The 15,918-nt window shown below is 38.2% G+C and overlaps 1 protein-coding gene across 1 annotated transcript in view; it reads right to left on the bottom strand.

Annotated features, from left to right (window-relative positions):
• LOC136879364 (mucin-3A) overlaps nt 1-15,918 on the bottom strand; it is a 187,018-nt gene that overhangs the window by 37,755 nt on the left and 133,345 nt on the right. The window contains exons 7-9 of the mRNA XM_068229094.1: nt 13,344-13,532; nt 6,643-6,749; nt 5,568-6,544 (exon numbers count right to left, since the gene is read on the bottom strand). Coding sequence (XP_068085195.1) covers nt 5,568-6,544; nt 6,643-6,749; nt 13,344-13,532 — 1,273 coding nt within the window. The remainder of the gene's footprint in view (nt 1-5,567; nt 6,545-6,642; nt 6,750-13,343; nt 13,533-15,918) is intronic.

A 15,918-nucleotide genomic window follows, 5' to 3' on the forward strand; every position in this document is an offset into this window, starting at 1 on the left:
TCCTTTGTAATGAAAGGTGTATCTTAAGCAAACTGGGGTACACTTCAGTGGAATTTTGCAAGTACTCTTTCCAGAAAGTGTTATGCCTCGCATTGGATATTCTATCTTGGCAAAACTTCCATTCTGAAGCATCCTTAGAAGGATTCAACCAAACGTTGGTCTGGTAACTCTCTACAGAAGTTTATACAACTTAAAAGGGTCTCTGTGTGCACATACTAGATGGAATAGATCTCTCATCTCTCCGTGATGTATTCTTCTGAGTTACGCTGCTGATTAAAAAGAAAATAGCCTGCACCTCTGATTTTCATCATCCTCAGCAAATTTTCATCCAAATTATTTTAATTAGCATGTCATGTATAGACTATGATGACTGATGAAATAATGATGTACATACATTTTTTTTTAAGTTTGTGTTGAAAGGCAAGAAAAGAGAACAAAGGAGGACAAACTTCATAGACAACCTGAAATAAGGAAATTTTGAGAACATGAAAAGCTTAAGAAGAACATACTGACTGTGGACCTGCAGTTGTGCAGCGTAGTGATGATATCTTTGTGGAAGTCGGAATGAATTTAAATCCATAACTGCAGTGGCCAAATAAGCCTTCCAGGAAAAGAGTTCTTTAATATGCTGATGAGCAGAGTCCATCAGCTTAACAAAATGCCTAGTAAAATCATACATTTGGCTAATTGTACCATACTGCGCTGATACATAGACATTTAAAAAAGAATGAAAGATGTAACCTAAGGAGACTGGGGAAATAAACCAGGTGGAAAGGATGTGAAAGACCGATTTTCTGGACCGTGTTCATGAGGAGTGACATCTTATAAACCTTATTATGAGTATTTTGGTTGTAGAATTTGTCGTGGTGTGTTAAGGATCAATATGTTGGAGGATAAGATACCTGGGAAAACACTCTACTGGTAGAACAAGACATATTTTTATGAAAACATTATTGGACGAAGCTAAGTTACAAAACTACATGCAATATTAATGTATTGCTCAAGATCAATCCCAGTGAAAAAAGATCCACTGTATTGGCAAACCAGTCATTGAATTGACACAGCCAGGCTTTTTCCAGATGATGTTATTCTGTATATAGTAATAAATAAGTTACAAGATTGTGAGTAACTGCAAAATTACCTTGGTAATGTTGTGAGATGGACATTGGGCAATGATAATTTGATAAACAAGGTTAAAAGTCAGGTTGTGAGTTTCACAAATAGGAAAAGTCCTTTCCGTTTTAATTACTGCATTGATGGGGTGAAAGTTCCTTTTAGCGTCCATTATAAGTACCTAGGCGTTAATATAAGGAAAAATCTTCATTGGGGTAATCACATAAATGGGATTGTAAATAAAGGATACAGATCTCTGCACATGGTTATGAGGGTATTTCAGGGTTGTAGTAAGGATGTAAAAGACAGGGCATATAAGTCTTTGGTAAGACCCCAACTAAAGTATGGTTCTAGTGTCTGGGCCCTCACCAGGATTACTTGATTCAAGAAATGGAAAAAAAAAATCCAAAGGAAAGCAGCTCGATCTGTTCTGGATGATTTCAGACAAAAGAGTAGTATTACAAAAATGTTGCAAAGTTGGGCTGGGAAGACTTGGGAGAAAGGAGACAAGCTGTTTGAGTAAGTGGTATGTTACATGTTACAAATCTCATGTTATGGTCCGTATTGAAATGTACTTAAAGTCAATACTAGATTATAAACTCCACCTGTTCAATACATAAGAGCTTTTTATTTAAATTTAAGAAATAGTTCTTAACATATTAGATATAGGGACATGTTTCACCATAATGAGGGCATCATCAGCCTAAAAATCTCATACCTGAAAGAAAGATAGATCAGGATCCTGTTTGTTCTTATACTTAAAAAAGAGGCTACTGTTTTAGGTACAAATGTGTATAAAATGACTAGCAAGTAGAATATAGTAGTTATAAGTACTCTTATGACAAAGTCTTATAATCAATCCTTATTGTAGATCTTTATGAATGTCTCGTTTTTTAAAATGTGGTAACAAGTGGCTAGTTAAAAGTTCAAAAAGAATACGTAAATTGCTGCACTGAAATAAAATTTGGTGAATATAGTGCCTTATTCTGCAGATGGCGTAAGGAGCTTATAATAGATTAATATTTAGGATAAAAGTCACTTTTAGTGGTAGTAAGTTGTTAATTTTATATGAAAAGATAATACGACAAACTTCTTGAAGCAGTTAGGAGTGAGGACAAGTACCCATCAGAAACATAGCTATTTTTATAATTAGCTGGTAGACGTGGTTGTAGCTTCTTGTATTAAAAGTAGAAAGGAAAATGTGCGAGGTTGAGTATCTTAATTTTATATTTTTTGCAATTTGTTTTACGTCGCACCGACTCAAGACAGGTCTTATGGCAACGATGGGAGAGGGAAGGGCTAGGAGTTGGAAGGAAGCGGCTGTGGCCTTATTATTTAAGGTACAACCCCAGCATTTGCCTGGTGTGGAAATTGGAAACCACAGAAAACCATCTTCAGGGCTGCCGACAGTGGGGCTCGAACCCACTAACTCCCGACTGCAAGCTCACAGGCGTGCGACCCTAACCGCTCAGCCACTCGCTCAGTTGTATCTTTACTGAAGTCATGGCTACTTCCTTCCTACTCCTAGCGCTTTCCTATCTCATCGTCGTCATAAGACCTATCTGTGTCGGTGCTACATAGAGCAAATGGTAAAAAGTCGTTCCTTTCCATTACTAAATTGTCCCATTTTTTCCTTGTGTGTTGGTCCTGTGTTACTAGTCCGTTACCACCTGTATTCATCCTCATCTTTTTGTTTCTTTTCTATTCCTATATTTATCTGGCTTTCTTGTTATCCCACCCTGCCTGCCCACATCAAGACTGTCAAGATGGCCTTTCAGTGAGTGTTGAAGTCCACCCTCCTGATAAAGCTATGAAGCAGTAACAAGCTCGTTGGAGACTCAGAAAAGAATGTATGTAGAAGAACTGGCATTGATAAGGAGAGATCCAACAGTATGAAGATGTACTTGCCCTATTGTGTTTACGTGTTAGTCCTCGACTTCTTTTTTTATTGCTTCTTCTGGTGCTGACCTTTCATTGTGTGTTCTTAGTCATGTTCATTTGTTTTTAACACGATTTAATATAATTAATTTAATAAGAATGATAGTTTCGTAGTGAATTATTTAAAAAAATTAAAATGTCTTCTTTAAAGAAAAGTGGTGGAGATTGATGATTTACACAGTTGAATCACATTATTATGACCACTTGCTAGAAGTGCCATCTACAGCGTGTAGCCCATGATGTATGCCCCGTGACGTGGGCTGGTAAAGCGGATACACTGGTGGCCTTTTGTGGAAACTTCCTGCATTTGCACTGTACTATTGCAACATGTTTATTTATTAGCAGGTGAACATTTAAAACCCCATTACCTAGCAAGAAGAGAATTTTGATCTGTAATGTAGATAATTTGTCCTGAAGTCTATGGTATTTGCAGATAATTACTATAGGAAAAGAGAAAATTTATGCTGTCGTATTTTATCATCCCCTGACTCAGACATCACTACTTGCTCTTTCATTTAATGAACACTTGTAATCAAATGAAGTTCTGACGTTTCCTTGCTACGAAGTGAATATGAAATAAATCACATGGAGACTTGGTAAATATGTATTACATGTGGTTTCTGATTTTCACACCAGGTAAACGCTGGAGCTGTATCTTAATTAAGGCCACATCTGCTACCTTCCCAATCCTAGCCCTTTCCCAGTCTTGCATTGCTGAAAACATTCGATGTGTTAGTGTGATGTTAAATTACAAATGAAAAGAAATTTGTGTACTGTCACAGTTATTAGGTTTAAAGAGTGTTTTGTAAGTTGAATTTATTTTGATGTAGATTGAATTATTTGATATTCAGGGGCCAATGACCTAGATGTTAGGCCCCTTAAAACAACAAGCATCATCATCAACAATTATTTGATATTTGAATGTCTTTTGAGCAATTCCGTATGTGTGAAAATAACTTCAGTGCTTGAAAAATGAAGGTTAGCAATTTTCTTACAAAGTTTCCAGGATTATAGCCAACAGTGTATATAATGTGACCAACAGACGTTTTATACTCATTGCACTTCCTGCTGTCATGGCAAGGGAAGCGATTTAATCAGATGGCAAAAAGGGATGATCATTGGCTTTCGGGCCAAGAGAGGCCATTTCAAAAACAGCAAGTTTGTGAAATGTTCACATACATCTGTGGTAAAGGTGTATTGTGAGTGGACAATGGCACTATTGTGAATAACCATTATGGAAACTGTGGAGCTCCATTTGCCATTGATATCCAAGGTGAACATTGACTAAGACTGTCAACCAAATGAAACTGGCATCCAGACATATTTATACCGCAACAGTTCAGCAAACCTTTCTGCAATTGGGGCTCTGGGTAGACTGAGGGTGACTGCACCCATGCTAACAGGTGCACCAACAAAAACAGCTGGAATTTGATGGACAGTATGGCAACTGGATTGCTGCTGATTGGTAATGGATAGCCTTCTCTGATGAGACAATTTTTCAGCTGCATAGAATGGGTGGACGTTGTCATGTCCAACGAGAATCTTTGGAAAACAAGCACCCTGCAACTATTGCTGGACAAACACAGATGATGAGAGCAGTATTATGGTTTAAGGACTGTTCTCATGGTATTCTCTAGGTCCAGTCATCCATGTGGAAACACTCTTGATTGATTTGGTTATGAATCCATCCTCGGCAATCACACACACACATTCATGATGGTTGTCTTTCCTCGGGAAGATGGGATCTTCCATCACGATAACGTGCCTTGTCAAACAGCTAGATGTCCGTACTTGCCTAGAAGAGTACAATTAAGACTTGAAAGTTCTTCCCTGGCCTCCAAACAATTTTGATCTCAGTCAAATTGAACATGTGTGGGACTACCTCAGTTGTCGTGTTCACCTCTGTCTTCTCCATCACGCATCCTTCTACAGTTGTGGGATGCTCTGCAGATACCCGAGGAGACCTATCAGCACCTGATGGAATCACTGCCAGCACATCTAGCTGCTGTCCATACTGTGAAGGTGTTTACTCTGGATACAAGCAGGTGGTCATAATAATGTGATTCGACTGCGTACAGGGGCAAAACATTGGAATTATCACCACAGATAGGCTTGACAACCTTTATTCTGTCACAAGAAGGTCCCTTATCCAGGTATATAAAGGTATCTGATTAAAGGCTTGAGGAAATAGACTACTTCTTCTTCATACTAGCACTTTCCTTCAGACACAGTCTGCTTTTGAGAAAATACACTGACATAAGGAAGTGCCAATATTTATTCCAAACAGATAGATTTTCTGCTGATCAAAAAGATGCTGCTACAGGATGAAATTTATAAATGCCATTAAAACTGTCAAGTTATATGAAATATTAAGAGTAATCATAATCATATAAATGTAATAATAATGAATTCTGCCTCAGACTTGAGACAATCATCTAGAAGTTAAAATAGAAGGAGTAGAAATGTTATCATTTTTGAAAGATTCATTTTTATTATAAATGCAAACTGTAACATACCTTACTCCTGGTAGAGATGGTGGCAGTGAAGGCTCATTGTAATCATATTCATAATCTTCATCCTTGTTGTGTGTTATGTTGAGAATTGCTTCTAACTCTGGAGGAATAGCTCTTACAGGGAGAAGGCTCTCATTTACAGCAGCACTGTTGTTATCGGCATCAGCAATATTGACATTCTTATGCAGTGTTACATTGACAACATCTAGTTCCTCCGGCATAATCACAGTCGTAGGCATCAGTGTCATGAATGTTGTCTCCGTTTGCATTGTTATTGGTTCCTCTGCTGCTTCTGTTATAATATCAGCTTCTTCTTTGATCTGGAGTGGGAGATCAGTTACAGAAGTCCTTTCCAGTATATCTGCCTCAATCACTTTGGTAGATGTTATATTTTGTGTGTCTGTGTCTTGTATAGGAGTTCTTTCAGTTGTTAATGTTTGGTTTTGCATGTTAGGGTCATATGTGATTTGGCTGGTTGCAGTTGTTTGATTCTGTATTATTGAGGAGTTAGTTTCATTTCTTACCTTGTCCAGCATAATTGCATTAGTTGAAATTTCTTCCTCAGTTTCAGTTTTGTTTAATACTATACTCTCAGTTGTTGTTTGCTCCAGTTCATCTGTCCCATTAACTAAGGTTGTGTCAGCTGTGATCATTGTTGTGGGTTCTGTTGAATGAATTGTTGTAGGATCTGTTGTTGTTATGGTTGATATTTCAGTTGTAATTTCAGTGGTTGTTGTCATATATGTTGTGCTCAAGATATCTGTTTGGTTATCTGTATTTAGCATTGTAGTAATATTACTTGTATTGTTCTTTTTGGGTGTCTTGAGGATAGTGTTGTTCATTTTTGCAGGCATTTCTCTATTGCTACGACTTTCGCTTGGTAGTGTGTTTCCAAGTAGTCCACTATCGTCATCCATGGATGGCAAGCGAGGTTTTGAACGAACAAGAATACCATCTATTCTTTCAGAATTATTGGGTTCCTGAAAATCAAAAACACATGAAGTATAAAGTAATGAGATTTGTAGAAAAGTTCAATTGTCATATTCATTAAAATGATCTGGTTTACATTCTATCTTACCATGTCATAAGTTATTGACAGTGAGGCAGTGTTTTCTAGTATAGTAGTATTTTTCTTTGCTTGCGCTGAAGTATTGTGCTTGGAAGTCAGTCTTTTGTCAGGTGCACCTAGAATATTTAATGGTAGTTATTAATACTGAGATAATGTGACATTTCAATAAAATGAAAACTTGATAAAGTGTTAATCTTAAAAAATGTTGTTGTAACTTTATTGTAATAATTTTATTACATTTTGAAGGGTGTGGTGTAATTTATATGCATTGTTATACCTTCCAACCTCCAGTCTGCAAGCTTCTGCAAATCAGCTGAGTACGTCCACAATCCTCTATTTGTAACTAGCTCTGTCATCTCGTTTAGTTCTGTGCATTTATCATCAAATTGTTAAAAATTGAGTCTGACAATCATTGCCTTGGTTTCCCTCTGTACTTCTTACACTCCATAGCTGAGTCCATTATTTGCCTAGGTAACCTATTCTCCATTCACCTCTCATGACCCCTCCACTGGTTGATTCACACAGCTTCATCTGTAGAGTTCATTCCTTAGCCTTTATCTACTCATTCCAAGTAATCTCCTGCCATTGTTCCCACCTGTTAGTTGCAACTTGTTAATAAAATATCCTGTTTCTACCCAGCTGTCACTTTTGTACAGCAAAGTCAGCCTGGTAACAGACTGATGTAAAGAGTTTTGTCTAAGAGCTGACTTCTTTCTTACAGAATACCGTTGATCGCAACTATGCACTCACTGCCTTAGCTTTGCTTCACCTTGATTTGATTTCACTTACTATACTACCATCCTGGGAGAACACACATCCTAAATGCTTGAAATAATCCACCTGTTCCAATTTTTATTTCCTGTTCTGATATTCAGTAGCCTACTCTTAGGTTTCTTAAAATTTAAGCAATCCATTATATATTGGATTTAATACAGGGATACCTTACTAGTGGAAGTGACCACTAATACCTACTGGTTTTTGTGATGTTTCTCTAGATGTGGTATATTTTTGAATGGTATTCAGGAATGCTTATGGTTATTCACAGTAGGTGAATTGATGTCTTTTGAAAATACTATGATGTAAGAACATAATATTGAAATTATTTTCATGACTGGATTGGAAAACTGTTTCACATCTATGGACTTCATGCAGGAAAATTATTATGCTCATTGAGAAATTCTGCAAAACTGAAAATGTTATGGATCAACTGAGCATTGGATTTCCATGAACATTTGGTGACAATGGCACAAGCGAAGTGTTTCTGGCTTTAAAAATTAAATTACTAAAGAAAAAGCATATATAATTATATCTAACCTAACCTAACACCATGGCACTACAGCCCTTCAAGGGCCTTGGCCTATCAAGCGACCGCTGCTCAGCCCAAAGGCCTGCAGATATGAGGTGTCATGTGGTCAGCAAAACCAATCCTCTCAGCCATTATTCTTGGCTTTCTAGACCGGGGCCGCTATCTCACCTTCAGAAAGCTGCTGAAAGGAATGATTTTGCATCCCGCTTGAACTGTGAAGCTCCAAATTCCACATTTCCTTTTGAAGACGTGCAGATTCATCCCAATTCATCATCACCAATGAAAGAAGAACTCAAACAATTATTCAGTTACTGTACTTAAGTATACCAAGGTACCAGATGAGGATTCTATAATTGCTGAACTTTGGAAGTATGCAGATGACAAAAGTGTGGATAAACGAACGGAAATTATCTGTAAGATTTGGGAAACAGTGATGCTTCCGAATGGCTGGACTTCAGCTTTCATTCACCCCCTTCATAAGAAAGGCGATAAAACAGACGTGATGAACTACCGTGGTATCTCTCTCCTACTGATACCATACAAGATTCTCTCAAAAGCCTTCAAACGAAGGCAGAAGAACAATTAGACCCACAAATCGGTGAATATCAGGGAGGTTTCGGGAAAGGGCGTTCTTGTAGCGAACGAATCTTGAACCTCAAATCCATCCTTTCATATTTGAAGCTCAGAAATAAAGAATTTGTGGTGACATTCATAGATTTCAAGAAGGCATATGACTCGATAGATCATACCACCCTGATCGGAATCATGAGGGAATTTGGCCTAGACAACAACACCAGAACAATCATCCAACAAACATTGACCAACACAACTCCAAAGGTGATGTTCAGGGGAGAGATTTCAGACGCCTTTAAAATCGACAGGAGTTAGGCAAGGATATGGATTATCACCTCTACTCTTAAACTGTGTCCTTGAAAAGGTCATCCGGGAGTGGCGCAAAGAACTGAATAATCAAGGAGTTCAAATCGGAGTCAGGCTAGGGTGCAAAAGCCAACATTTTGATGTTGATTGCCTAGCCTTTTCAGATGATCTTGCAATTTTTCAGATTCCTTAAATACATCCATGGAACAGGTTTTTCAGCTTAAAATACAAGTAGTGAAGACGGGCCTCGAGATCTCTTTTGAGAAAACAAATTTTTTAACTAATATCAAGCTGGCACTCGGGCACAGTGGGACAAGACAAAATTATTCGAGTAGATAAGTTCGAGTATCTGGGTGAACTGATAACACCAAACTTGCGTCAGAGAAAGAAGCCTTTACATTACGGATGAACAAACTGGAAATGGCGTACTATTTAACAAACGTCGTCTACAACATAAGATCCATATCTTTCAAATCAAAACTGCAGTGTCATTCGTCCATAGGTCTTATGCGCTTCAGAATGTCTTGCAATGAACAAAAAAGGCCTGACCGAGAAACTGGAGGCCAAGGAAAGGAAAATTTTGAGAAAGATCTTGGGTCCCGTCAAAGACAATGGGGAGTACAGAAGACGGCATAACGACGAACGATACATCCACGTAGAGAAGATTACCGCTACAATCCGGGAAAGAAGAATGATCTGTGATGGGCATGTGACACGAATGCACGAAACAAGACTGACCAACCACATCGTTACCTTCTTTTAGCAGAAAAAAAACCCATTGAGATGGATAGAGACCTTGAAGAAATGAGAATCACACGTAATGACATCCAGGAGCGTGTACCACTTAAGAAGAAACTTCAAGCGTTGCAGGGTATCCGAGACAAGCCAAAATTAAAAACAGGGAAGGCATGGATACAGGAGAGGAAAGAACGACACCGAGAACGCATGTGGAAATACTGGGCAGACATTAAAGCCAGAAGTAGCCAGTTGAATTGACGTGGTCCAAGGTTGGCCTATACGACGTGAATGAATGCTGAAAGGAAGGTTACAGATGTAGTACCAAAAGCAAATAAAATCTGCAGACATAGTGCATAAAATGTGCTGATGATAACCCAGATAACACAGATGTTGCAAATGTGCACTAAATTAATTGTATGAAAATGCAAACCATTAATTTCTGTCTGTACAGAAGTCGGTCATGTAAATCAGCATAAGTGGAATGATATAAACCCACACTGAATCATTTCATCCAAAAGAGAAGTTCCGAAGAAGTTACGGGTAGTTCAGAGGTCATAAAGCAAAAACATGTTTCAGTTAGTTCTGGAAAAGTGATGATGGTGTAAGACCAGGGGGTTTCGAATGCACCCATGTAATTTTCACAAAAGAAAATAAACAGAACTGACAATAAAAAGTGGAAATCTAATCGATGGCTTGGCTCTTTTCAACATTCACAGGGGCATAATTGTAGAAACCAACAGATCTCTTGAATCTATTTTCTAAAAAACCTCGAAAGTTGGATTTTAGATTGTAATCTGAGCATACCATTCGCTGTAAACTGTTGACGTTGATCATATTGTTCTTGTTCTGTATGTTAACAGTGTATCGGTACTTTAATCTGAATATCAGCATAATTCACTAGTATCAATGTCCTTATAATGACACTCATGCATGCGTGCACCACACACGCACAAGCACCTTCATTATGTTCTATCATAATTTTGTAAGTATAACCCGCACCCACCCCCATCTCCCACATGAGTCGATGTCCCTGAGAAAATCCAGCCATGGAAATAACTTTTAATATATTCTGCTTCAACTGGAATTTTAATCCCATCGAGTGGCCTCTAAGATCTGCACATCTTAATCCATTTGCTTTCTGTCTTTGAAAGCATGCAATGTTGATAGTGTACCATTTCAAGTAATACATTCGTAGTATGATATGTATATTGCACAAAATTTATTTATTTAAATCAGAAACAGCATAGTGTCAATCTCTTATATATAATAGTTACAATAATTAATCTAAGGTGAGAAATATACAGTAAATAAATTATATAACTGTAATACAAGGAAAACCTTAAATTTTTCATATTTATATAAACAACAAAATGAATAAAGGAAAATTCTCATAAGAAAATGGAAGCTTTTTGTTTTGAGATTATGTCATTATCAAATAACAAACTAGCGTAGAGTTATCTTTTAAGGTCATAATACAAGCTGATACCAGTAGTTCCCTATAAGTATATGATATCCAACCCTTGTCCTGTTTGTCTACGGGGTCCAGTATGAAGTGTGATGAATCTTCATAGCGAGCTTTTACACCCCAACCCTTCCTGTCTTCTCATCAGAGGAGTTACGAAGGTGAAATAAATGACGTGATATATGATAGCACCAAGGGCTCCATTGAACTCTTAGCGTCCCCATCCGACGGACGAATCACCATCAAGAACGTCATATGAATACGGCGAAGAGGTTAGGAATTCAATCCAGGATTTTGGCACGCAGTCTAGTGCTATGAAAAAGATCACCCTGTGGGTGGGGGCGGTAGGCCTAGAACAACACGCACGGTATCCCCTGCCTGTCGTATGAGGCGACTATAAGAGACCCCAGGATCTCTCAACTTGGGAGCGTGGGTTGGCGACCACGGGGCCCTCACCTGCGTCCTGGCATTACTTTCACTTACTCGTGCTAGGCTCCTCACTTTCATCTATACTATCCGACTTCCCTTGGTTAACTCTTGGTATTTTCCGACCCCGACGCTATCAGAACATTCGAGGTCTAGGAAGTCTTTCATTTTCACGCCGTTCGTAGCCTTTGTCTTTCTTTGACCGTTATCTTCATTTTTCGAAGTGTCATATCCCCTCCATGCTTCTCTCTGATTAGCGTTACGTAGAAGATGGTTGCCCAGTTGCTCTTAAAGCAATAATCACCACCACCACCTATGAAAAAGAACCTGCTATCCAGAAAAGAGTGAGGTAGGGTTGCAGTTTGTCTCTGCTCCTTTTCAATATTTATATCGAAGAAGCTAAGAAGCAGTAAAGGAAATCAAAGATGAACGTGGAAAGAGAAGACTGCTCAAGGAGAGCTAATCAAAACTCTTGAGGTTTGCCAGTGATATTTTATCTGAAGGTGTAGAAGATCAAAGAAATTGCTGAATGATATGGTTCTTGGTCCCAGTATTATTCTCATGATTTTAGGTTCTTTAAGTTCTAATTACTCCTGTAGTGTTTCGTATTGGATATTGAGTGTGTCTGCGTAGAGTGCTTATGGTGTGATTACTGTTGTATAGTATCGGATTTTGAAGTTCCGAGAGAGACTTTTCGTTGTGTTATTTGAAAAGTAGTTTTCATTTTGTGGAATCTTGATTATATGTATTTTTCATCTTCTTATTCTTTATCCTATTCTTCTTTCTTCGATCTTGGCGAGCTGTGAACCACTTGAACGAACTTCATGATTTTCTTCTTCTTCTACTTTCCTTCCTGTCTTTCCTGTATTTCTTCATTCTTTCATTATGTTTCCTCCTCCGTTCATACAATTTCCTTTGCTTCTCCTCTTTCTCCCAGTACCCTCCAAACTCCTTAGCCCTTTCCTGAAAATGGCTCTATTTAATATTTTGTTTCCTGTGATACCATCTGAACCATATCCTGTTTAATCGCGATTAACCATCGGATTTGTGTTTTGGGATTGTTATCGAAATGAATAAATACGGTATTTTTTAGCTTCTCTGAATTCATTCGGACGAAGTGGCTTAATGTTGTTATTATTATTATTATTATTATTATTATTATTATTATTATTATTATTATTATTATTATTGATTCGTTATGCCTATCTAAGGAGAACGTTTGGACTTATTAATGCTTCTTCTATTCTTCCCAATATCTTCTCATTTATTCACTGACTTCCTTTCTGTATTCTTCTGTCCATCCTCTGTTTTCTTTTAGGTTTCTCTGCAAGTTTATGTTTGCTTACTAAGCTTCTACATTTTTGTTCTTTAATTGTTTCTTGTAGGTCTTCGTGTATTTCCCTTCAGCCAATTGTTGCAGTTTTTCAGGGATAGTGCTTTATTATTATTATTATTATTATTATTATTATTATTATTATTATTATTATTATTATTATTATTATTATTATTATTATTATATGACTACCCGTTAGTCTCGTTTCCTGATACTGGGTCGGGGATGAAGTGAGATGAAATTATATGGCATGATTTCACGGTCAAACGCCCTTTCTGACGCCAAACCCCAAATGAGGAGCTGATGAAATTAATGCCAGAGAATAAAATTGGTAAGGATGTGAAAGTAATCGGCTGTGGCCTATGAATAGGAACGCTCCCGGCATTTGCCTGGAAGTGAAAATAGGAAACCAAAGAAAACCATTCTCAGGACAGCTGACGATGTGTTTCCAACCCATTCGTCTCCCGAACGCAGATCTTGACTTCATAGTCGTAGTAGCTTTACCACGCGCGGCTACTCCGCTCAGTACTATTATTAAAATCATTGTGCCGTACATACAAACTTACCACATTCAAAGCTGGATGGGCAGCAGTCCCCAGGAAGAATGATAGGCTTGCAGCTTTGTAGTGGTATCGAACAAGTTAGTGGAACACACTGCACCTTGCCCTTCATGCAGAAACAGCTATCACAGGATGAGTTCGCTACCCCTTGGACCATGTCTCCTTCGGAATACTGCTCGCCGTCAACTTCACAACCTTCAACAAAATGTTTATGAATCTTCAGTATAAATTAAGGGTCACAAAGTGTACTTTTTAGAGATTAAAAACTATGTATATGTTATAGTGGAAGTGGAGTTCCATTGAAGATACACCATCACTGCACTTTCCCTGACCCCTTTAGTGAAAGTGGATTATTGATACCAGTTTTGCCACTAGGGATTGTGCACCATCGCTAGTGATGGTATACCTTCGCTGCCAAGAGGTAAGGAATGTGAACCATGGTGCTGCATTAACAAAACACAGTCATATTTCGAATGTTGCATTTTATGAGCTGTAATTTGAAAACATAGCATGGAAATATAAGATATGAACAGAAAAATATTAATTTGCTGCACTGAAAGTTGTACAACACATTTTTCTTTTCGCAAAAGTATCTGCGAGTCTGACTTTTGTGCTGGAAGTTGCATTTGAAGAATCCCTGTCCGCTTCTCGTCGATGGAGACGTCGCAACAGTCCTCCAGGCAACAGTTTCCTCTGCTGGAACTTCTTCCTCCGAGATTATTTTAAGAGGGCAAGTACTGAACTAGAATCTGAAACAAAATGTTGTCGCAGTCGCATATCGTATCGTCCCTTCCCGAAATATTCAAAAACAGTCAATTTATTACCTTGCGTAAAGCTGGCTCAGCACACCATCTCTCGCCCCGATTCGGTAGAAGCCATCAGCCGTTGTCTCGAGGACGACACCCAAGATCGACCTTGCATCTTCTCCTCCTCGATCGAAGTCGGTAACCAGAACTAGAGTGTAACGCACTCTATCGGAGCGATTGGCTGCCTATGATTGGTTGCTTATTCATTCACTTAGTCTCCGCCAAAAGGCAGCGCGCAAATGTGAAGTCACAACTCATAAGAACTTATACTATAGTTTGCATATTTTCTATGTCTTGATTTGCTCGCTCTGTGCTGCCTTGGCTCTGGCTGTGTCTAGGTTTGCCATGCACGGTCTTAAAATTGGGCCATAGTTCAGCTAAGCTGCTCATTATTTTGTTAACGAACTCTCGACCATTGTCTGACTGCAACAATCTAAATTTGTCAATAATGATATCGCACGCCTCCTCCGCTGTTTTGTACTTCACTGGCCTGATAACAACTAATTTAGTAAGATGGTCCTGATGAACCATTACGAATTTAGTCTCCATCTGGTTGCGATTGAGAGTTAGTGAGATCAGTTTGACATCTGTAATTTAACTCTCTGAACAGCATAGGCTACACTACTATTAATTTTTTCTGACCTTTTTGTTTTTGTAAACAAGGCCGACATAAGCTAAGATAAATCTGGACATCTCTGTATGTTATATTATGCTACTTTGACTTTAAGCATTTTATCATTCGGTCGCGTCCACCGTGGCTAGTCGTTGCATGAGCATCATGCAGAATATCATACAGTTCTTCATCATAAACATAGTACTTAATCTTGTCTTCTTCAGAAACAGGTTGTATTAATTTTGTTCATTCCACTCACCTCGAGAACTTCATATCTCTTTAAAAACTTGTAGTCGTTACCGTCCCTCTTTCGTCCAGATTTTAGTGATTTAACCTTGCTGGTAAGTGACTCGTACTTCTCTTTGCCCATGAAGACAGAGTTATAACTGGGGTTTCTCCGTTCCACTCTAAGATATTCGTAGAACATCAATGATTCAACCATAGCTGCACTGTTGTATAACACAACAGTAACAAATGACGACAATTATATTCATGCCGATACCTGGTATCATTGTTGAACGCTAATACGGGGTCATGTTAGAAGACAAATATATCAGTCCATTGTTTGAATCATATTCATAGCCGATAAAAATTCACGACCAATTCACGTATCATTAATAATAATCTGTTACTGTACACATCCACTAACCGGGGCCTGTGATGGTACACCATCACTAGTGGATGTGTTTTATTCATTTTATGGTAAGCTTTCACCGATCATTTTAGCGATGGTATGCATGAACCAGGGAAGGTTTACCTTCCCTAACAATCCACTTCCACTGTAAGAAATGAACTTATTTAAGCATGAATAGAAGAGAGAAAAAGCTCATGTATAGCTTGCACCGTATAATAACTAGGCCTAATTACTTGAAAACAGTAAACGGTTTTAGGGAAATAAATCATAATGAAAAGTACAACATTCAGATATGTAACAAATATATACTCGTAAGGAATGTGACAGGAGGAGAGAATAAATTCGACTATAATACTGGACATTACTGATGAAAGAATAAGACTAGCAGAGTGGAACCATCTCGACTGAACGTAGAAGTTTGCAACGTGCCAGTTAGTCCAAGAGATCCGAAGAGTTTCATAAACAGTCCAGAGTTCCAGAACGCTTTTCAAAGGTCATATTAGTACATTATATCCATCCTCATGAAGC

Source organism: Anabrus simplex, chromosome 8 (assembly GCF_040414725.1).
Source record: "Anabrus simplex isolate iqAnaSimp1 chromosome 8, ASM4041472v1, whole genome shotgun sequence".
Classification (NCBI taxonomy): domain Eukaryota; kingdom Metazoa; phylum Arthropoda; class Insecta; order Orthoptera; family Tettigoniidae; genus Anabrus; species Anabrus simplex.